Source organism: Drosophila yakuba, unplaced genomic scaffold (genome assembly GCF_016746365.2).
Source record: "Drosophila yakuba strain Tai18E2 unplaced genomic scaffold, Prin_Dyak_Tai18E2_2.1 Segkk10_quiver_pilon_scaf, whole genome shotgun sequence".
Classification (NCBI taxonomy): Eukaryota; Metazoa; Arthropoda; class Insecta; order Diptera; family Drosophilidae; genus Drosophila; species Drosophila yakuba.
Genome location: NW_025048783.1, coordinates 320022 through 345377, shown reverse-complemented (window position 1 = coordinate 345377; position 25356 = coordinate 320022). Strand labels below are relative to the sequence as shown.

The 25356-nt window shown below is 42.8% G+C and overlaps 1 protein-coding gene across 2 annotated transcripts in view; it reads left to right on the top strand.

The window, feature by feature from the left end:
* LOC6540146 (eukaryotic translation initiation factor 4B) overlaps window positions 1–10589 on the top strand; it is a 66296-nt gene extending 55707 nt beyond the window's left edge. The window contains exons 5-6 of one of the 2 annotated variants that reach the window (XR_006245272.1): window positions 6455–9889; window positions 10070–10589. Coding sequence is in view for 1 of the 2 variants with exons in the window: in XM_039377200.2 (XP_039233134.1) it covers window positions 6455–6556 (102 nt within the window). In the remaining variant the exon portion in view is untranslated. Of the gene's footprint in view, window positions 1–6454 lie in introns of both variants that reach the window. The other variant, XM_039377200.2, reaches the window with a different exon arrangement.
* The last annotated feature ends 14767 nt before the right edge of the window (window positions 10590–25356 follow it).

The window sequence follows — 25356 nt, the reverse complement described above, 5'->3', positions numbered from 1 at the left end:
CAACATGAATCGACAAACTTGCGCTGCGTCTATGTCCCTGGAGTCTGTATGCCTAATCTCAACTTTCTAACTTTTGTAGTTCCTGAGATCTCGACGTTCATACGCACAGACAAACGGACAGACGGACGGACAGACGGACATGGCCAAATCGACTCGGCTATTGATCCTGATCAAGAATATATATACTTTATATGGTCGGAAACGCTTCCTTCTGCCTGTTACATACTTTTCAACGAATCTAGTATACCCTTTTACTCTACGAGTAACGGGTATAAATATACATATATTTACTAATCGTATACAAATAAAATTGGCACGTGCATTATGCATACGAGTATATAACAAGAGAGACCGCTATGGTCGAGTTCCCCGACTATCTGATATTCGTTACTCAGCTAGTGAAAGTGCGAAGGAGAGTCTTCAACACTGGTGGTTTTTGGGCGGTTTGTGGGCGTTAGAGTGGGCGTGCAAAACGTGAGTGAATGAGAGTCTTCAACACTGACAGTTTTTGGCGTTTTTTGGGCGTTAGAGTGGGCGTGGTGAAAAGTTTTTTGGCAAAACGATAGAAATTTACAAGACCAATACAAAAATGAAAAAATATCAAAACATTTTTCAAAAGTGTAGGCGTGTCGGCTTTGGGCGGTTTGTGGGCGTTGGAAAGTGCGTGGCAAAAAGTTTTTTGGCAAATCGATAGAAATTTACAAGAGTCTCTGAAGTCTGCATGCTGAATCTTAACTTTCTAGCTTTTGTAGTTCCTGAGATCTCAGCGTTCATAGGGACGGACAGACAGGCGGACAGACGGACAGACGGACATGGCCAGATCGACTCGGCTATTGATCCTGATTAGGAATATTAGGAATATATATACATGGGTTCAAACCCCACCCATGACGAGAGCATGGCCACACAAACTTTCCTCTCAAAAAGATACTTTTCTAGTTTTTAGAAAGTACGATTAATATCCATAATGCCTAATACAACAACCTTCGGCAGCTTACTCTTGCCCAACCACTTCACCCCCTCTCCACGCTATAGGGAGCAAAACGGGGTCCCCCATATAGTTACCAAGCGCACCCTGTGTTCTGCGAACAGCAACAACACCCAGCAGGGCCTGACGCGCGTTACCAAGATCAACGTAGACGCCACTCCGCGATGACGTTAGGTGGCAGCCCCACCACTGGGATAAGCCGCATCTGGCCAATCACCAGATCGGTCGAAAAACTTAAACCGATTACCGAAACAGAAACGAGAGAACGGTCACCCAAATTCGATGACGACCATAGTGTAACATATCTGCCCTATAAATATACTAAATTAATGGGTACAACTTATCTTCAAAACATTGTGACACTTTGTCATAATAAACATAACGTTCAAGTACCCAAAAGACCACCAACAATTACACAAGTGTTCCAGCGCTCAAGTAATATGATCTAACGCTTATACAATGCTGAGCATGCACTTTGCAGCACAAGTGGTCAGACCATACATGACATATGCATGCCTTCTGCATACATATGTATATGTATATGGAACTATATATATATAATAATAAATACTATATATACGGGTCAGCTCAGCCCAAGTTGAGCGCATAAGAAACATTCGAATAAAGTAACTCTAACTGAGCAGACGCTCTGACTCTAAAAATATTGAACCTTCTTTGGGATCCTTGTGAACATTATATGGCGACCGTGACAGGACGTCAGGACGTCAGGACTTTAGGACCTCGGGACCTCAGGACGTCAGGACATCAGGACATGAGACTAGTCTCGCCTCCGCCTGACAACAAATGCCTTGCCACCTTGCCAACCAAATCACCGATAAAATTTGTGCAAAAATAATAACAACAACACGCAACAATTGATGACAGAGGAGGCACAATTTTTGAACGCGCAGCCCACAATACAAAGGGGCTTGCCAACGCTAGAAGAAGCTCTGCAGCAAAACCCTGCAGATGGACCACGCCCACTCACAATAGCTGAGTACCGGACAAGGCAGGAATGGAAGGAACCAAAGAAGCACAAACGCTCCGGAAAAAGGGTAAAGCTACTACAACAACGCCGACTGGTCAAGGAAATGACCCAGTTGGCCAGAGACGAGACATCCCGGCAACGCTACAAAGAGCGTCTGGAAAACATTGAAAACAAGCTTTCGCAAGGTGCGAAACAACGCAAACGGGCTGCATAAATAAATGCCAATGACCTAATTTGCCTTAGTTTTAATTTTTATTTCAAACCCATGTGGGAAACCGCTGCTTGAAAAACACTAATATCTGTTAGGCTTTTAACTAACAATGCGGTTGGACAATTTTTTTTATTATTGTAAACAAATATGTGAGCCAACCACATTTATTAACAACTAATATTTCCACGTCTGCAAAATTGCAAAATGACAAAATATAACAATTCTTAATTCTTAAACGTAAACATTTTTATTTTTGATTTTCTAGAAGAAGAAAATAATATAATAATTATGAGAAAAACTCATTAAAAGAAAATCTGACTTTTTCCTTCAAAAAAACGTTTCATTGAATATCAACTAAAAAATTGGATGGTTTAGCGATTCTAGTGGGGCAAAGGACAATACTGCCAACGTAGTAAATAACGTAAAAATTATAGATCACACAGACGATATAAATGCGTTGTGGATCTTATTGCTGATCATTACAATAGTGCTAATTCTACAATTTCTGCTTACAATTTATGTTAAGCATAACAAAATCATCAAAAAACGTTATATGAATAGGGCAAATCGTTTAGACCAGATTTAAAAAAAAAATAGAGTAGAAGAAAGCTTCATAAAAACTTTTTTTTTACGACAAGAATGGAATGGAACGAAATAGCGATACAAATAGACGAATTTCGCTACAGGTTTGACAAGTCTTATAAATGTATCAATAGAGATGCAGTAATAAAATCCGAAACTTTGAAAAATCATGTAGAGATAGTTGTAGAAGAATATAATAATATAGTTACATTAGTGAATAAATATGCAAATATGCAAACAAATGTTTGAGGGTTATAAAATCCCTAAACACAAGATTAAATAATATCAGAAAAAGAAGGCATATTCTGATAGATGTACTAGAAAGTCTAAGTGAATTGGTTGAATTCAACCCAGACCAGTTCAAAGAACTAGACGAATCTGTACATTCAGGCGGCGCTGAGTCCGATAGCGACATTGAAACACTAGAAGGAAGCGACCGAATTGAATTTAAATCCGAAACAATAACAATTTCTGAAATGGCACAGACAGTGGCAGACTTTATCAGGCTAGCCACATCTTTGATACCAGAGTTTGATGGTAAACCAGAAAATCTACAAAGTTTTTTGGATGCTCTAGGTCTACTAGACAGCTTAAAGAGCACACATGAAACGACTGCGATAAGTCAATAAAAACTAAACTTAAAAGCCATGTAGGAAACCTTATAAGTAATGAGCAGACAATTGCTGCAATCATTACACAACTGTCAAGTGCAGTAAAAGGAGAATCGGTAGAAGTGATATCTGCCAAGCTTCTCAATCTACAACAGAGAAAAAAAACGGCTAGCCAATACACCCAAGAGGTGGAGAAACTGACAAAGGCCCTTGACGGTGCCTATATCAGTGAAGGTCTCAGCCAGTCTTTAGCGAATAAATACAGCACTACAACAGCTGTAAAAGCAATGACACAGAATTGCTCCGTTGATAAGGTAAAACTTATCATGCAAGCAGGCACATTCACCAACATGAATGATGCCATCTCCAAATTTGTAAACAGTTGCACAGAGATAACAGGTCAGAGTAACACCGTGGAGGTAGAAGATGCCAAAACCAAGGGAGAGGCCGCGGAAACTACTACCAGGGTAATAATAATAATAATGTCATAATGTGAGAATCACGCAAAATACGTTGGAAAACTCACAGAACCCTTTAGGAAACAACCAATAAATGTTAAAGTTTATTCCATCAATTATAGTCTTAATATATTCGTAACTTTCCATAATCATTCAACTGAAAATAAACTAACATTTCTCATTGATACTGTTGCAGATATTTCACTTCTGAAGTAAATTCTGATAACTTCCAAATTCAAACAGAAAAAATAATAAACATCGAAGGCATAGGCCAAGGTGTGATAAAGTCTCGAGGAACAACCTCAATAGAACTCCAATCAACAAAATATATTATTCCACATGAATTTCACTTGGTAGACCAAAATTTTGCAATACCATGTGATGGATGGATTTAACGAAGTATCTAGTAACCATACCGGTTGCAAACAAAAGCGCAAATACTGTCGCAAAAGCTATATTCGAAAATGTTATACTAAAGTACGGTCCAATGAAGACGTCCATTTCGGACATGGGAACCGAGTACAAAAATAACGTAACTTTAGATATGTGCAAATACATAAAGATAGAAAACCTAACATCTACCGCATATCATCACCAAACTTTAGGGACAATAGAACGAAGTAATACTCGTAGAACATTCAATGAATACATTCGTTCATACATCTCTGCAGATAAAACTGATTGGGACGTTTGGATACAATATTTTACATATTGTTTCAACACAACACCATCAGTCATGCATGATTACTGTCCATATGAACTAGTCTTTGGAAGATTACCAAGGCAGTTCGCAAGTTTTAATAAAACAGATTGAATAGAACCACTGTATAATGTAGAAGATTACTCTAAGGAAATGAAATTAAGATTAGAATTATATTAGCATATAAAAGAGCTAGACTTCTGTTAGAAAAAGCGAAGTCTTATAGAAAACAACTTTATGATAAGAAAACTTCAGATTTTCAATTAAAAATAGGAGATAAAGTTATACTAAGAAACGAAACGGGTCATAAGTTAGATCCAGTATATTTAAGTCCTTATACTGTAGAAACCAAAGAAGACAGAGATAACATAGTAATTAGAGATACAAAGCAAAAGAAACAAAAAGTACATAGGGATAGACTAAAAACATATAATCAATAAAACGTTTCATTTCACTTAAGAAAAGGTCTGATCAACCACAAAAAAAAAACACAAAAAAAAAATCAAAACAATTCTAAGAAAGTTAAACGTAAAACAAAAAATAACGTATTTCAACATAAATTTTTTTTTTATTATTCAGTCATTACACAAAAATGCTTCGAGACAAAACATTGCTAATAATTAATAAGAAAAATCAATATCATTTAAAAAAAAATTTAATTAATTTTTAAAAATATTAATATTGAGAACTAAATGACTACATGTATTACGTCATTTCTTTAAAAAGGGAGGTGTAGCATAGCCACCCTATAAATTAATGGGTACAACTTATCTTCAAAACATTGTGACACTTTGTCATAATAAACAAAAGATCACCAACAATTACACAAGTGTTCCAGCGCTCAAGTAATATGATCTAACGATTATACATAAGCCGATCGCGGAGCGTGGGAATGCTGAGAATGCACTTTGCCTTCTGCATACATATGTAGATGTATATGGAACTATATGTATATAATAATAAGTACTATATATACGGGTCAGCTCAGCTGGTTTATGTGTCCAAGCGCATAAAAAAGACTCTGCACTCCTGGGAACCAATGGACAGCCAGATTCAGATGTAGAGCTAGACATATAAACATCATACAATACACCCTCGTTAAACTGATCCCGTAACTCATCGGACCCTCGTTTATTGTCAACTTGTAGTTTCTTTGTCGCGTTCCGTCAACTCAACGGAACCTATCAAATGGCCCGCGGCGAGGTGGGTAGCAAACTTAAAGGGATCATGGGCGGCGAATGCAAGCATTTTGTGGACTCCAGTTTTGAGTCGTGGGGCAAGCGAACCGATGGGCTAAACCTCATTTAAATCAGCCAGCGAGACAAATGTCTATGGGACCACCGCCGAAGAATTGGCTTCCGTGGATATCACCAAAAGCGATCGCCTCCTGGGTCTCATTAACGACGATCACCTGCAGTAACTTATGAAGACCATAGTGGAGAGCAGCCAGCCCACTTTGGAGCAGATGACCGGCAAGGTTATGAGCCAGAATGAGCAGAGTTACTTCCTTTTCATCGAGGGTGGTCGCAACACTCGTTTATTGTCGACCTGTATTTTCTTTGTCGCGTTCCGTCAGACTCAACGCGATGATAGTACCCCTTCCAATTCTTTAGATTCTGGTTGTGAATCTTCAAAGTCTTATGATCTTTCAAATAGGGTGTAGTAACAAACTTTTTCAATGTGATATTAAACATTTTTTTTTTTAAATGTTTTTACATTTATTTTTAGGAAACTGTAGCAATAAATTTTGGTATGCCAACTAGTTTGGGCCGTACCGATAGTTGCTTGTGAGGAACGTTGGACAATAATAGTGTATAAGCATTGTTTTTTCATAATTCGCAGGATAAGAAACATTTTTATTTATAATGACAATTTAAGAGTGGTATGACAAAAAACATTTTTTTTTATTATTGCAGCACAGATGGATTTTGCATCTAAGGCATTTAGTCATCGCTGTTGCAGTTTTGCACAGCCTGCAACGTCCTCCTTCTCCAAAAACTACCCAATGTTCAACTTGATCATAACGTTGGGAATTATCTGAAATTCGAACTTATTTGATTAATGCGAAGAAACATGTGACGCGCCGAACGCGCACATAGTAGTAAGACATAACGAAAATGAAGTAAATGAAATAAATGCAAACTGTCACACTGGCCCAAAATAGATCGGCCACACTAATGCAGCCTAAGATCAGTTGGGATATGCGGGCACACTACCCTCTCAACCCAACCCCAAGACCTCCAGGAGAAACTAGCAGGAACGAAGCAGGATCAGCGGTAAGGAGTCAACAGAGCCATCGGAGGCGGGCAATGACGTGGTAACTAACTAACCATGGTAGTCTTCGGTATTACGTCTCAATCTCCGGCTCGGTTCACCGGCCCCCATGTATAACTAGCAGACTTAATCGGCCGCAAGCGATTGGTGGAGTTCCACACCAACCAAGATAAACAGCTGGGCAGATCTGACGACGGAACTTCTGGAATACTCTTTACCACCAAGATATGAGGAACAGGTTGAGATGCAGATCACACAACTTCGACAGCGGGAGTATGTGATGAGCTTGCGAAAACTGATGCGGTTCACCAGGCTATCGGAGGTACAAAAACTCGATCGGATCTATCGGAACTGTAGAAGCAAGATAAAACTGTACATGCGCAGAGCGTGGTTTCGAAACGCTTACACAGTTCCTCAAGTTGGCGGAAGAAGTTGAAGAGATAGAAGCCTCCGAAGGCCAAACAAGGGTCGAGCAACCTAGGCAACAGCAATAACAATCGGAAATTTGCATGTGGTGTGGAAAAACAAGACACGCGACAAGAGCCTGTAACAATCCGCCGAGGCGGTCCTGCTGGGTCTGCGGAAGAAACGTGGTCAGAACGACAGAATGCTTCAGAGCGGGGTCGGGAAACGCCGGAGGCCTGAGCAGGTAAAGCTGGCAGCTCAGGTGGCAGTAGCGGGGGACCAGTTGAGTTGCGACGGATTCCAGATAAAAGCAAAAATAAGGATGGGGAGCAAGACGACGAAGGGAGTCGTGGATCGGGAGCGTCACGGAGTGAGATAAGCATGGGCAGGTACAGAGACCTGAAGAAACAAGGCAAATGGATCGGAGAACGATCTGATATAACGCTAGTCAATGGAGTGAAGCAGAACACGGTGGGAAAGTTTACGGCAGAAATCAGGTCCGGAGGGAGATCTTTCCACATATCGTTCATGGTACTGGCACACGGATCAGTAGGGGTACTGCTCGGGATGGACTTCCTGGCCGGAGCCGGTAGTGTATAACGACAGCGGGCAACAAGCAGAGCGAGGGAAACCCTATAGGCAATCCGACCGACGAGGAGATGGAAGAACCTACGGATGGAGTAGTACAAACATTCCTGGAGACACTCAGACAAGTATTCGAAGGAATGAAGGTGTGAGTAATATTACGAAACATAGGATATACTTAAAAGACGAAAAGCCGATTAAACAAAGGAATCCGAAGCAACAGGCGATCGTCGACGACCAGGTAGATGAAATACTAGCGTTGGGGCTCATAGAACCGTCCCGAAGTCCGTACAGTTCACCTAGTACTGGTGGTACTGGTGAGGAAGAAGAACAACGATTGGAATATGTGCATAGACAACCGGTTGTTGAACGATGAAACGGAAAAGGTATCGGACGGGGTCTTTTTCAGCTACAGCACCGGCTACATTTCAGAGAGGACTGGACACAATCATCGGACCCGAAATGGAACCGTTCGCGTTCGCATACTTGGACGATATCGTCGTTATCGGGCGGGATAAGAAGGAGCACTTGGAAAAACTGGAGAAGTCTTCAAGAGATTGCAACGGGCCAACTTGCGGTTCAGCCCGGGTAAATGTCACCTCTTCCAAACGATCGGGGAATCAGAAGAGACCCAGAGGAGGTATCGGCGAATCAGGATATACCGTCTTCAACTACAACAAAGGAGGTACATAGCTTTCTGGGAATGGCGTCGTGGTACAGACGGTACATACCCAACTTTACGGAGAAGGAAGTGGCACTCCAGAATCTGACTAAAAAAGTAAAGATGACAGCGATCTGGGAATAGGATCGGTGTTGACACAGGACGGGGCAGGCGGAGAACATGTGATATTCTATGCAAGCAGGGAACTGAGCCGGGTGGAACGGAACTACAGCGTAAAAGAGAAAGAGTGTCTGGCGATATATTGGGGGATAAAGAAGTACAAGATGTACTTGGAAGGCTATAGGTTGATAGAAGTGACAGACCACATGGCTCTAAAGTGGTTGAATTCGATAGAAAGTCCCTTAGGAAGAGTGGCACGATGGGCAATCGGACTGCAGCCATTCCAATGAGGTGCAGTACAGGAAGGGAAAATTTAACGTATTAGCGGATGCGCTGTCCAAGATCCCCAATCCCCAGTTGAAGACAATTGGGAAAAAGAACTGGCGGAAACAGAAATACATGGAGGTGAGAAATAACGAAAACAACGGGGAGTTCCCGATAGAGAATGGAAAACTCTACAAACTAAACGTGAACCGAGGAGACCAACAACCTTGGAAGTTATGTGTAAAGGAGGAAGAAATACTCCAGGTGCTTTCGGAAAACCATAACACGCGTCTTCCTACGCGTCTTTCGGGAACGAGTGATATAGAGGAATGGAGCAAAATTTTGATCTTAGACAACGGGGTACAGTTCACAGGGCGTAAAACCAGAAAGGCCGTGGAAAAATGCGGCATCGAACAACAGTTCACGGCGCCATGTACACCCCAGGAGAATCCAACAGAACGGACAAACAGAACGGTAAAAACGATGATTGCGCAGCTTTCGGGAGAAGAACAAACTACATTGGACGAACAGGTGTCAGAACTAATGTTGGCATACAAAAACAGCGCCTCAGAATCGACGAAATACAGTCTTGCACAACGCCTCAGAGCAGCAAAAACGCCACTAAGACATACCGAAAATGAAATAAATTCTAACACAATGCGCGCTCGACAAGATCATGCGCAAAGGGTCTCACTGGCACACTAATGCAGCCTAAAATTCGTTGGGAAATGTGGGCACACTACCCTCCGCGCAAACCGCTATATAAGACGCACCCAAACCCTCCGGAGGGCATTCGGTTTGGCGGGCGATCGCCAAACGCGCACATAGGAGTAAGACATACCGAAAATGAAATAAATTCAAACACAATGCGCGTGCGCCAAGATCATGCGCAAAGGGTCACACTGGCACACTAATGCAGGCTAAAATCCGTTGGGAAACCGCTATATAAGGCGCACCCCAACCCTCCGAGGGCATTCAGTTCGGCCGCCGATCGGCGACAAGACCTCCAAGAGGAACTAGCAGGAACGAAGCAGGATCAGCGGTAAGGAGCCAACAGGGCCATAGGAGGCGGGCAACTACGTGGTAACTAACTAACCATAGTAGTCTTTGCGTATTACGTCTCATTCTCCGGCCCGCGTGTATAACTAGCAGACCTAATCGGCCTCCAAACTCTTCTCATACTTCTCATACTTCTTCTCTAAACTCTTCTCATAATTTACAGACCTCACCGGCCTCTAAACTTTTCCCATCGTTAGTAGACCTAGCCGGCCTCTAAACTGTTCTCATCTGTAGTAGGCCTGACCGACCTCTCACACTGTTAACTGGTAGACCCGGACGGTCTCTTCCCATTATTTCCCGTTCACAAGCAGTGGAGGAACTCGCGTCTACGTGACCCGATGACCATTGAGCTGCCATCTCGGGAGTCCGGCATCAACCCGTATCCATCGTAGAGCTGTACAGCCTCCCAGGACGAGACCAAACGCGCCCGAACCAACCAGCCGCTGATCTCGCCACGAGGACTGCAGCCACCGTGCAGCGACTGTGAACACATTGCTTACTTACGAATGAAGACCCAATTACTGTATCATTCTCCCGTTTTCTCCTTTGGGACCCGGGTCGGATTATATACATATGTTTTTGCTTTGGGTTTTTCAAATTTAATTTTTTTCTATACAGCCGCCAAGCATTTGTAGCGGATGTTCCCAGGCACCAATAAAAATTCTTATGTACCACTTTTTTAATCGGTGTTTCATTTTGTGTTGCCCTATCAGCATATCTGCCAAATCTACTCTGCCCATACCTTTATTTTATAAAGCAAATATAGCTGGCCCTGAAAAATCAATGTAAGTTTTTTCTTTTAGACTCCAACGTTTGCATATTCCAACATGCTTATCACCTTCACAAAAAGAAATTAGTTGAACATGCTTATTGTCAAACCATTTTACACACACAAGATTTCATATCAAAAGACCCCCTTCCGCGCTTTTTTAATTACGCATGTGAGAGCAGTTGGCGATTTCTTAAGCGAATTTTACGTTCAGTACCTTTTGCAAAGATTCTATTTTTTTCAACGTAATCAGAAGGCTTACTGACGAAACCAATTATTAAAATATAGTGTAAAATTGTTTTCTTTAGGAAAACTTGTTGCCAAATATAAGACAACATCAGAAGATATTCCCCAGCTATAAGAAGGACAATTGGCTTTTCCAACAAATAAAGTAAAGTCATAAACTAATCCAGATATTCCAGCCCACATTTTAAGACCCCATTTGTGAGGTTAAGCTGGATTATATTGCTGAAACGTGGATCGACCTGGAAAAAAAAATTAATAAAAATAAAGCCAATTTTTAAAAAAATTAAAAACGTACCTTTGAATGCAATTATTTGCTCATCGACACTTTGATGTTCTTCCTGAGGCAGTTTTCCAAAATATTCTTTGAGAATTCTAAGCAAAGGGCGGATCTTGTAGAGTTTTTCACTTGGAATCACCTTTTTTTTTAACAAATTAATAAGCATTGTTTTGTTTTGTCAAACCTCTCACGCGGCATTGAATCAGTTATTGCGGTAAGCTTAAATTTCTTGACAATGCCATTTTGAACTGCGGTAGTTTTAAAATACCCAAGTACAATAAAATGCCAATGTAGCGTTTGATTACCTCATCAGTACATTTAAGTTAAATACCGTGCTAATCCATACTATATCAGTTTGCCTTGCCATTAAATGAATTAGCTGAGTTAAAAAAATGTGTAAAAGTACTTCACTGAAATCTTTATCTCCCCGACATCAAAAGTTTAGTCATCTTCCCAAATACTCTCTGAAGCTACAAACGGCTATGTTCTAGCATCTTAGGAATAATTTTTTCAAACCAATTGTCAACAACAACGGAAGAGTCGGGCTCACATACTTCAATCACTGTATTTTCCTGAAGGCCCATCTCAATACTTTCTCCCTTTCTTTCTTCCTTCTAAATTCTTCTCCACTATCGGAGAAATGTCTTCCAGCTCATGACCACTTTCTTCATCAGTAGAAACATCCTAATTGAAGTTTAAAACATGAGAAAACGCTATAGTCGAGTTCCCCGACTATCTGATACCCGTTACTCAGCTAGTGGATGTGCGAAGAAAAAATTTCAACACTGACAGTTTTTGGCGGTTTGTGGGCGTTAAAGTGGGCGTGGCAAAAAGTTTTTTGGCAAATCGATAAAAATTTACAAGACTAATACAAAAATGAAAAAATATCAAAACCTTTTTCAAATGTGTGGGCGTGGCAGTTTTGGGCGGTTTGTGGGCGTTAGAGTGGGCGTGGCAACATGAATCGACAAACTTGCGCTGCTTCTATGTCTCTGGAGTCTGTATGCTTAATCTCAACTTTCTAGCTTTTGTAGTTCCTGAGATCTCAGCGTTCATACGGACGGACAGACGGTCATGGCCAGATCGACTCGGCTATTGATCCTGATCAAGAATATATATACTTTATATAGTCGGAAACGTTTCCTTCTGCCTGTTTCATACTTTTCAACGAATCTAGTATACCCTTTTACTCTACGAGTAACGGGTATAATTATAATTTGTTATAAAAGTAAGTTACTAATTTCAAAAGCTTCACTTAATATCGAAACAATATTGTGATGCGAGTGCTGCAATGCAAATATTTTCTGCAAGGAATCTCCAAATGCATTTTTCGCTTTTCATATAAAGAATAGACAGATAAAAACAAAAGGCACGCTTACAGTTAGCTCTGAAATCATAGAATTTGCTTACAAACAACTATAGAAGCGCTGGTTGATGTACAAGATTTCTTTTTTTTCATCGAACGAAATTGTTTATTTGGATTAGCGTACTAATACCCTTATAGGACAACTTAATCTAATCTGAAATACTTTAAACAATTTTTACTTAATATTAAGATGTTTACAAAGATTACAGAGATTGGGTAGTATTTAAAGTAAATGGATGATTATAACGAATAACAAGAGAGAACGCTATAGTCGAGTTCCCCGACTATCTGATACCCGTTACTCAGCTACTGTAAGTGCGAAGGACAGGTTTGGCGGTTGGTGGGCGTTAGAGTGGGCGTGGCCAAAAGTTTTTTGGCGAATAGATAGAAATTTACAAGACTAATACAAAAATGAAAAAATATCAAAACATTTTTCAAAAGTGTGGGCGTGGCAGTTTGTGGGCGTTAGAGTGGGCGTGGCAAAAAGTATTTTTGCAAATCGATAAAAATTTACAAGACCAATACAAAAATGAAAAAATTTTAAAACATTTTTCAAAAGTGTGGGCGTGGCAACATGATTCGACAAACTTGCGCTGCGTCTATGTCTAGCTTTTGTAGTTTCTGAGATCTCGACGTTCATACGGACAGACAGACGGACAGACGGACGGACAGACGGACATGGCCAAATCGACTCGGCTATTGATCCTGATCAAGAATATATATACTTTATATGGTCGGAAACGCTTCCTTCTGCCTGTTACATACTTTCCAACGAATCTAGTATACCCTTTTACTCTACGAGTAACGGGTATAAAAATAAGAATTGAGAGGATTTACATTTTTACTTTTTTACTTTTAGGTCAAGTCCCGGTTAATTAGGTCTTAAGGGTGGTGGCGTTTTAGTCTTCTTCTTGTCCGATGTTGGGCTGCGATGCTTAGTCGCCTCGCTAGGCTATTTGGATGAGCTTCTAGCCTATCGTTATATTTCCTCGCTAGCTCCTGGATCCTGTCTCCGATTTTTGGCACCATCAGATCGCGTTCGATATCTCTACTCCTCATGTACGAAGGAGCGCCCGTGATCTTCCTGAGCGTTTTTGCCTGGAGGACCCGAATTTTATTGAGGTGCGATTTGGAGATGCAAAAGATACAGGAAAAAGAAATGTAGGGAGAACAAGGGAGAACGCTAAAGTCGAGTTCCCCGACTATCTGATACCCGTTACTCAGCTGGTGGAAGTGCAAAGGAGAAATTTCCATACTGACAGTTTTTGGCGGCTTGTGGGCGTTAGAGTGGGCGTGGCAAAAAATTTTTTGGTAAATCGATAAAAATCAACAAGACTAATACAAAAATGAAATTATATCAAAATATTTTTTAAAAGTGTGGGCGTGGCAGCTTTGGGCGGATTGTGGGCGTTAGAGTGGGCGTGGTAAAAAGATTTTTGGCAAATCGATAGAAATTTACAAAACTAATACAAAAATGGAAAAATATCAAATTATTTTCCAAAAGTGTGGACGTGGCAGTTTTAGGCGGTTTGTGGGCGTTAGACTGGGCGTGGCAACATGAATTGACAAACTTGCGCTGCGTCTATGCTTCTGGAGTCTGTGTGCTTAATCTCAACTTTAGTAGTTCCTGAGATCTCAGGGTTCATACGGACGGATATGGCCATATCGACTCGGCTATTGATCCTGATCCAAATTGCTGACCAAGCATTTGGACGGAAGCTCATACATAGCCGGCAGAAGCTCTGCACATTGGCAGAGCCCGCTATTATGCTTTTCCTTTGTTAGCTTTTAACCAGTTCGTTCTGAAGACTCATTGAATAGAGCACATATTGATATACTGACGACTCCAGCGATCCGCCGTTAGAATTTTATTATTACCGCTTTCTGAGTCCCTAGGCCAGAAGCCATCATAATCTCCATAAATCTCCAATTGGATTCGCCTTCCCTGCACTCTGGGAGGGATACCTAGAGGATTGAATAGTTGGCTAAATACAGCCAGCTTTCGTAACCACAAGCATCGGCCAACCGGCCGTTATTCGGTGACACCCGCCCCGTCCAGCCGGCCTTAAAACACGTGACTGCAGCGAGTTTTTAATATTTTAAATTTTTGTGCGACTTACATAAAAATAATAAGATAATCTGCATTTCCATAACAATTCAAAAGTCTATAGGTGTTGTGAATTAAATTTATGTTACTGTAATGAAATTTAAATATTGAATTTTAAATTTTGATTGACTGTGCGGGTTATATTATTCCACCCTAGTGTGTTACTTGTACACTGTGGCAAAGATTGATTGACTTGCAATTTATATTCTATTGTGTGCATTTCGTTCCACTTTTGCATATGTCTGAACACTGTCGTTTCACTTAAACTTGAATTCTCTGCACTAGCCCCACAGCCGTCTCGGGCCTTCTTATCGCTGCCCCGACACCCGATACAGCAGCGCATGCATTGCTGTAGAAATTTTTTGCCTTTTATATATCTCTTTGTCTTTGCTGTCACGATTTGTTTGTCATTTATATATTTGTTTGGCTTAGCGTATGCAAGCTCCCCGCAAGCCCCTCAGCCCCGACAGTATAGGAATTCGAAACCATACGCAAGCGACTCAGAGTCCGAAGGCGACGATTCTATAGAAAACTATCCCCAGTATCCCAGCTAACGCATTTATTTCTTATAAAATGTCTCTAGAAACAGAACAGATTTCAAGAACAAGCCTTAGAAAGTCATCGCAGGGAGGCTGACTTGCGTAATATAATTGAGGAACTTGCCGGCCAGGTCGCGGCTATGCAGACTGCCCCTGTGCAGATATACGTCTCCTGGCGGCAACCGGCAATTGCCGCTTACCATATGTTCAGAAAATATGAGGCTAGTTCGCGACATACAGCGGCAAACACCCGATACACGTTATCGTGCCAGAGCTAGGCACCCTTAGACAGGGAAGCCTGACACTCCTTCAGTATTATGACGAGGTTAAGAAAAAACTCACCTTGCTCACCAACAAGGCAACCATGTCCTACGAAGCGTCGACAGCAGCGGTTCTATGTGAGAAGTTCCGTGATGACGCTTTGAGAGTTTTCGTCTCGGGACTCAGGCGCAACCTAAAGGATGTGCTATTTGCGGCAAAGCCGAAAGACATGCCGTCAGGCCCGCCATGAGCGGGACACCTTCGCAACTTCGTTTGCTCAAAGCCAAGAGAATAGGGACCGTAGGCAATATCCCAATGTGCAGGAGCGCCAGAAGGCCCCCCACAAACCGGCTCGCAGGGAAGTGCGGGGTAGAACCCGCACTTTACTAAGCAGCATAGAGCACAGGTGCACTCCGCTCCACGTAGCGACAGAATGGCTCGAGGGAACACGCTGGAACCCATGGACATTGACCCGTTATTGTCCAGGATGCAGCCATCTCACGCCCCGGCTTACCCGAAATCGAAGCCGGCCGCGTCTGGCCGCTCGGTCCTGCCTAAAAGGCAAAGGGTCAACCATATGGTCCAGGCCTCGGCTGATTCGGACAAGGCTTATGCCTCCGCAGCCTCCAGTGCAGCAGTTAAAGTCGACGATGATACCATCCTGGAGTATGACACGGATGCCATTAATTTTTTAGGGTAAAGTCCCTGCTACCCGTCATCAGACGAAAAGTTGCGGGGATAACATTAAAGCTACCTTTCTCTTACTACCAGATTTGACCTCCTTCGATGCGATCATTGGCCTAGACCTGTTAAAACAGGCCGGCGCGTCGCTTTGCCTAGCTTCCGGCCAGCTCAAATGGGGCTCCGAAGCAGCGATGTCAACTTCACCAACGTAGATTGCTGGGACGCACCGCCCTTAATTAAGGGTGCATTTTTGAAAATGCTCGGGAACAGGAAAAAAGCTTTTGCTGATCCTAATGAGGCTCTTCCTTACAATACATCGGTGGTAGCAACCGGACGATTGACGAGGAGCCCATTTATGCCAAGTTATACCCATATCCCATGGGGGCAGCTGACTTCGTCAACGGCGAAATTCAGGAACTGCTGGAAAATGGCAAAATCCAAAAGTCGAAGTCCCCCTACAATAACCCAATATAGGTCGTAGACAAAAAGGGCACCGACGAGGCGGGTAACAAAAAAATGCGTTTGGTACTAGACTTCCGCAAACTGAACGATAGGACGGTACCAGACAGATACCTCATGCCAAATATTTCAATGATATTGGGGAATTTCGGCAAGGCCAGGTACTTCACGACACTCGATCTGAAGTCTGGCTATCACCAAATCACGCTCGCCGAACGCGACCGTGAGAAAACGTCATTCTCAGTGAACGGAGGGAAGTATGAGTACGTCGATGACGTCATCATCTTTTCAGAAGATGAAAATGCCCATGTCAAGCACGTGGATTGGGTTTTGAAGAGCCTGTACGATGCTGACATGAGAATATCGGCAGAAAAGTCACGTTTCTTAGGAAAAGCGTGAGCTTCCTGGGGTTCATCGTTACCAACGATGGAGCGGCGACTGACCCAGAAAAGGTTAAGGCCATAAAGGAATTTCCAGAACCCAAAAACGTATTTGAGGTAAGGTCATTCTTGGGCTTAGCCAGATATTATCGAAGCTTCATCAAAGATTTCGCATCAATAGCAAGGCCCATTTCAGACATACTGAAGGGCGAGAACGGGAGTGTTAGGCGACACAGGTCCAAGAGTATCAAGGTCGAATTTTCCAAAGCGCAGCAACGTGCCTTCGAAAAACTACGCAATATTCTGGCGTCTGGGGACGTCATCTTTAGAAACCCGAAATCTTTACCGACCACCAACCCTTGACGTTTGCGGTATCGGAATACAATCCGAACGCCAAGATCAAGAGGTGGAAAGCACGCATCGATGAGTCCGGCGCACGAATCTTTTACAAGCCCGGAAAAAATAACCTCGTTGCAAATGCACTCTCCAGGCAATAACTCAACGTTGTTGATGGCCAAGAGCTACAGTCGTGTGCGGCTACAGTTCACAGCGAACTTTCGCTCACAGAACCAGATAATATTAGAAGAGGCGCGCTCAGGACGATGTGGTGCGACAATTTCCAGTTACGAGATTCTGGCATTGCCAAAATAGGGTCACCGACATTTTCGCGGTCCAGGAGAGAAAAGAAATCTTCACCGTCGAGCACAACAGAGCTCACAGGTTGGCCCAAGAAAACGTGAAGCAGGTACTCTCTGAGTACTACTTCCCGCAAATGACCAAATTGGCGAGCGAAATAGCAGCCAATTGCAAAACTTGCGCCAAAGCGAAGTACGACAGGCATCCAAAGAAACAAGAGCTCGGAGAAACTCCAATCCCGGGCCATATAGGAGAAATTTTACATATTGGTATTTTCTCCACGGATAAGAAATACTTCCTCACCTGCGTGGGCAAGCTTTTGAAATTCGCCATGGTTCAGCCGATTCAATCTAGAACCATAGAGGATCTATAACCACCCCTGCTACAGTTAATGAATGTTTTCCACAAAGCCAAAGCCATCTACTGCGACAACGAACCATCATTGAAATGGCAAACAATAGTGGCTATGCTGGAAAACCATTTCGGCGTCAGCATCTCGAATGGACCGCCCCTACATAGCGTCTCAAACGGATTCCACGGCACGTTAATCGAGCTCGCTAGATGCCTAAAAATTGACAAAGGCACGGTGGAATTGATCTTTCTGGCCACAACTAGATATAACAAGTTGTTGCGTACACCCTTTTCGGGAGATCGTTAGACTTTGAACATTCAAAACCAGAATCTAAAAAGCATAGGAAGGGGTACTATCACCCCGTTGACTCAGTTGGATTGCGACAAAGAAAATGCAAGTCGACAATAACCGAGTCTCCGATGACCCGGTCAGCGGACGAAATAGATTGCAGAAAGTAAAAAAAATCAACACCAGTTTCAGGCACACTTCACCGAAGGGGTATTGACTCCCCAAAATAGGGGAAAGCGAGAAATATGATTCCTAGGTGGGAACACTTGGCATAGAGACCAATAGACCAGATAAAGCTCTATGCCGGTATAAAAAGACCATGGTTCACCGATGAAAAGTCAGTTAGTACCGGGGAAAACACCCGCAGTCAGTACCGGGGAAAACACCCGCAGTCAGTACCCGGGTAAGCGAAATAGCAGCCAATTGCAAAACTTGCACCAAAGCGAAGTACGACAGGCATCCAAAGAAACAAGAGCTCGGAGAAACTCCAATCCCGGGCCATATAGGAGAAATTTTACATATTGGTATTTTCTCCACGGATAAGAAATACTTCCTCACCTGCGTGGGCAAGCTTTTGAAATTCGCCATGGTTCAGCCGATTCAATCTAGAACCATAGAGGATCTATAACCACCCCTGCTACAGTTAATGAATGTTTTCCCCAAAGCCAAAGCCATCTACTGCGACAATGAACCATCATTGAAATGGCAAACAATAGTGGCTATGCTGGAAAACCATTTCGGCGTCAGCATCTCGAATGCACCGCCCCTACATAGCGTCTCAAACGGATTCCACGGCACGTTAATCGAGCTCGCTAGATGCCTAAAAATTGACAAAGGCACGGTGGAATTGATCTTTCTGGCCACAACTAGATATAACAAGTTGTTGCGTACACCCTTTTCGGGAGATCGTTAGACTTTGAACATTCAAAACCAGAATCTAAAAAGCATAGGAAGGGGTACTATCACCCCGTTGACTCAGTTGGATTGCGACAAAGAAAATGCAAGTCGACAATAACCGAGTCTCCGATGACCCGGTCAGCGGACGAAATAGATTGCAGAAAGTAAAAAAAATCAACACCAGTTTCAGGCACACTTCACCGAAGGGGTATTGACTCCCCAAAATAGGGGAAAGCGAGAAATATGATTCCTAGGTGGGAACACTTGGCATAGAGACCAATAGACCAGATAAAGCTCTATGCCGGTATAAAAAGACCATGGTTCACCGATGAAAAGTCAGTTAGTACCGGGGAAAACACCCGCAGTCAGTACCGGGGAAAACACCCGCAGTCAGTACCCGGGTAAGCGAAATAGCAGCCAATTGCAAAACTTGCGCCAAAGCGAAGTACGACAGGCATCCAAAGAAACAAGAGCTCGGAGAAACTCCAATCCCGGGCCATATAGGAGAAATTTTACATATTGGTATTTTCTCCACGGATAAGAAATACTTCCTCACCTGCGTGGGCAAGCTTTTGAAATTCGCCATGGTTCAGCCGATTCAATCTAGAACCATAGAGGATCTATAACCACCCCTGCTACAGTTAATGAATGTTTTCCCCAAAGCCAAAGCCATCTACTGCGACAATGAACCATCATTGAAATGGCAAACAATAGTGGCTATGCTGGAAAACCATTTCGGCGTCAGCATCTCGAATGCACCGCCCCTACATAGCGTCTCAAACGGATTCCACGGCACGTTAATCGAGCTCGCTAGATGCCTAAAAATTGACAAAGGCACGGTGGAATTGATCTTTCTGGCCACAACTAGATATAACAAGTTGTTGCGTACACCCTTTTCGGGAGATCGTTAGACTTTGAACATTCAAAACCAGAATCTAAAAAGCATAGGAAGGGGTACTATCACCCCGTTGACTCAGTTGGATTGCGACAAAGAAAATGCAAGTCGACAATAACCGAGTCTCCGATGACCCGGTCAGCGGACGAAATAGATTGCAGAAAGTAAAAAAAATCAACACCAGTTTCAGGCACACTTCACCGAAGGGGTATTGACTCCCCAAAATAGGGGAAAGCGAGAAATATGATTCCTAGGTGGGAACACTTGGCATAGAGACCAATAGACCAGATAAAGCTCTATGCCGGTATAAAAAGACCATGGTTCACCGATGAAAAGTCAGTTAGTACCGGGGAAAACACCCGCAGTCAGTACCGGGGAAAACACCCGCAGTCAGTACCCGGGTAAGCGAAATAGCAGCCAATTGCAAAACTTGCGCCAAAGCGAAGTACGACAGGCATCCAAAGAAACAAGAGCTCGGAGAAACTCCAATCCCGGGCCATATAGGAGAAATTTTACATATTGGTATTTTCTCCACGGATAAGAAATACTTCCTCACCTGCGTGGGCAAGCTTTTGAAATTCGCCATGGTTCAGCCGATTCAATCTAGAACCATAGAGGATCTATAACCACCCCTGCTACAGTTAATGAATGTTTTCCCCAAAGCCAAAGCCATCTACTGCGACAATGAACCATCATTGAAATGGCAAACAATAGTGGCTATGCTGGAAAACCATTTCGGCGTTAGTATCTCGAATGCACCGCCCCTACATAGCGTCTCAAACGGATTCCACGGCACGTTAATCGAGCACGCTAGATGCCTAAAAATTGACAAAGGCACGGTGGAATTGATCTTTCTGGCCACAACTAGATATAACAAGTTGTTGCGTACACCCTTTTCGGGAGATCGTTAGACTTTGAACATTCAAAACCAGAATCTAAAAAGCATAGGAAGGGGTACTATCACCCCGTTGACTCAGTTGGATTGCGACAAAGAAAATGCAAGTCGACAATAACCGAGTCTCCGATGACCCGGTCAGCGGACGAAATAGATTGCAGAAAGTAAAAAAAATCAACACCAGTTTCAGGCACACTTCACCGAAGGGGTATTGACTCCCCAAAATAGGGGAAAGCGAGAAATATGATTCCTAGGTGGGAACACTAGGCATAGAGACCAATAGACCAGATAAAGCTCTATGCCGGTATCAAAAGACCATGGTTCACCGATGAAAAGTCAGTCAGTACCGGGGAAAACACCCGCAGTCAGTACCGGGGAAAACACCCGCAGTCAGTACCCGGGTAAACTCCCGCAGTCAATACCCGGGTAAACTCCCGTAGTGCGTCGGTACCCGGGGAAAACATCCGTAGTCAACACCCAGAAATGGTCATCCGTACATCAAATACCCGGGCAATTATCCTTCTGTCCTTCGAGGGGAGGACTCAGGGATAACTCCAGTCTCGAAGAAAAACATTAAGAAGCAAAGACACCAGCATCCAGCATAAAGATCGTAAAAAGTACAAGAGATCCGAACAGCGGAGAAGGGACCATCCCCATGCCCTGGACAGGATTGCATCCGATGTCCCACAAAGTGCAAAGTGCAAATACTAACGACAAAACAATTAAAAGAACAAGTGAACCATTGCTAGGCCGTTAAAGTGAACATCAGCAAAAACAAACAACAGCATGTGCTCGCTTCAAGTGACCTGAGAGCCGAGTAACAGCCAAAGAGTGCTACAAAAGAACAGAAACCCAACTCATTCATACTTATATATATATATGCATACTCCACTAAGTTTATTTTTTTTTTTTATTTTGTGTTTGTGTTCGGTTACAATTAATTGGTGCACGAAAGTATATGTATGTATACCTCCATCACTATATATATAGCAACACCCAGAATCCAACGCGTCGAGATCTCATCGCTCCGGATTAAAATGGGGTAAGTTTGACGGAACCCTGTTCCCAAGTTTTTTTATGTTCATATATATATACATATATTCTCGTGCTCATTTTATTTTTACACCATTAGTGAATATAAGAATATTTGTGTCAGGTGTAAAGAAAAATTATCTTATTGTTAGCCTCTTCCAGGCAATTTATTTCATTAATAGGAGTTCAATATTGTTTTAAATAAATAAAAATTACTTTTCAGCGACGAGTTTCCACCTTGTTTTTGTTATGCAAAAACAAGAGCCCTCAGAGCGACGTTTGTAGTCGTGAATAGCCAACAATTTTTGATGACTTGCGCACCTTTGCTTGGTGATGAATTCGCTAAAAACAGTTATAGCCAACGTATCAAATTTTTTGTATGCTAGCTTTTTAATTCTATTCTTTGTATTACATGGCACTAGCCAACAATAACTACAAAAAAATGAGTAGGTAAACATTTCCAGAAGGGGTGCTGACGCGAGAAGTGGAGTAGGTCAAAAACGATGACATAACGTTTGACGGACAACCTTGACAAAAGGGGATCGTATTGCGCGGCCCGCGACGATTCATCAGGCATGCGGATGCATGAAGGGAAGGGGACGTGGAAACATTGCCCGATCGTTTTACGATCAAGCTACAGCTTGTGGGGCAGTGAGGACTCCTGACCCAAAAAACTTTTTGCCACGCCCACTTTAACGCCCACAAATCGCCCAAAGCAGTTTTTTATTAGAAACTGCCACGCCCACACTTTTTGGAAATAATTTGATATTTTTTCATTTTTGTATTAGTCTTGTAAATTTCTATGGATTTCCCAAAAAAATTTTTGCCACGCCCACTTTAACGGCCACAAATCGCCCAAAGGTGCCACGGTCTTTCTTTTTGCCAAGTCATTCCATGCGTAACCGCATCGATCACTTCGAGCCTGTTGCGTACACCCTTTTCGGGAGATCGTAAGATTCAAGCCCAGAATCCAAAAAGCAGGGGAAGGTGTACTATCACCCCGTTGACTCAGTTGGATTGTGACAAAGAAAATGCAAGTCGACGATAACCGAGTCTCCGATGACCCGGTCAGCGGACGAAATAGATTGCAGAAAGTAAAGAAAATCATCACCAGTTCCGGGCACACTTCACCGAAGGGGTATTGACTCCCCAAAATAGGGGAAAGCGAGAAATATGATTCCTAGGTGGGAGCACTTGGCATAGAGATCAATAGACCAGATAAAGCTCTATGCCGGTATCAAAAGACCATGGTTCACCGATGAAAAGTCAGTCAGTACCGGGGAAAACACCCGCAGTCAGTACCGGGGAAAACACCCGCAGTCAGTACCCGGGTAAACTCCCGCAGTCAATACCCGGGTAAACTCCCGTAGTGCGTCGGTACCCGGGGAAAACATCCGTAGTCAACACCCAGAAATGGTCATCCGTACATCAAATACCCGGGCAATTATCCTTCTGTCCTTCGAGGGGAGGACTCAGGGATAACTCCAGTCTCGAAGAAAAACATTAAGAAGCAAAGACACCAGCATCCAGCATAAAGATCGTAAAAAGTACAAGAGATCCGAACAGCGGAGAAGGGACCATCCCCATGCCCTGGACAGGATTGCATCCGATGTCCCACAAAGTGCAAAGTGCAAATACTAACGACAAAACAATTAAAAGAACAAGTGAACCATTGCTAGGCCGTTAAAGTGAACATCAGCAAAAACAAACAACAGCATGTGCTCGCTTCAAGTGACCTGAGAGCCGAGTAACAGCCAAAGAGTGCTACAAAAGAACAGAAACCCAACTCATTCATACTTATATATATATATGCATACTCCACTAAGTTTATTTTTTTTTTTTATTTTGTGTTTGTGTTCGGTTACAATTAATTGGTGCACGAAAGTATATGTATGTATACCTCCATCACTATATATATAGCAACACCCAGAATCCAACGCGTCGAGATCTCATCGCTCCGGATTAAAATGGGGTAAGTTTGACGGAACCCTGTTCCCAAGTTTTTTTATGTTCATATATATATACATATATTCTCGTGCTCATTTTATTTTTACACCATTAGTGAATATAAGAATATTTGTGTCAGGTGTAAAGAAAAATTATCTTATTGTTAGCCTCTTCCAGGCAATTTATTTCATTAATAGGAGTTCAATATTGTTTTAAATAAATAAAAATTACTTTTCAGCGACGAGTTTCCACCTTGTTTTTGTTATGCAAAAACAAGAGCCCTCAGAGCGACGTTTGTAGTCGTGAATAGCCAACAATTTTTGATGACTTGCGCACCTTTGCTTGGTGATGAATTCGCTAAAAACAGTTATAGCCAACGTATCAAATTTTTTGTATGCCCCGAGTCTCCGATGACCCGGTCAGCGGACGAAATAGATTGCAGAAAGTAAAGAAAATCATCACCAGTTCCGGGCACACTTCACCGAAGGGGTATTGACTCCCCAAAATAGGGGAAAGCGAGAAATATGATTCCTAGGTGGGAGCACTTGGCATAGAGATCAATAGACCAGATAAAGCTCTATGCCGGTATAAAAAGACCATGGTTCACCGAGGAAAAGTCGGTCAGTACCGGGGAAAACACCCGCAGGCAATACCCGGGTTAACTCCCGTAGTGCGTCGGTACCCGGGGAAAACATCCGTAGTCAACACCCAGAAATGGTCATCCGTACATCAAAAACCCGGGCAATTATCCTTCTGTCCTTCGAGGGGAGGACTCAGGGATACCTCCAGTCTCGAAGAAAAACATCTAAGAGCAAGGACACCAGCATCCTTTAAAAGAACAGGACTAACAAGGAACCCCCTTTGAAGGAAGAACATAGGTCCACGAAATTCTCAGAATGGGCGGCAAGGAGTCTAAGGCCTCCGACAACACAGCAAATGTGATAAGCACCGTGAATGTTGTCGACCTCAGAGCGACGTTTGTAGTCGTGAATAGCCAACAATTTTTGATGACGTGAGCACCTTTGCTTGGTGATGAATTCGATACTCCTCGCTAAAAACAGTTATAGCCAACGTATCATAATTTTTGTTGGCTAGCTTTTTAATTCTATTCTTTGTATTACATGGCACTAGCCAACAATAACTACAATAAAATAAGTAGGTAAACATTTCCAGAAGGGGAGCTGACGCGAGAAGTGGAGTAGGTCAAAAACGATGACATAACGTTTGACGGACAACCTTGACAAAAGGGGATCGTATTGCGCGGCCCGCGACGATCCATCAGGCATGCGGATGCATGAAGTGAATGGGACGTGGCCGAAACATTGCCCGATCGTTTTACGATCAAGCTACAGCTTGTGGGGCAGTGAGGACTGCTGACTGACGAACGGTACGAACTTTTTCAGGAACTACTAATATTTAT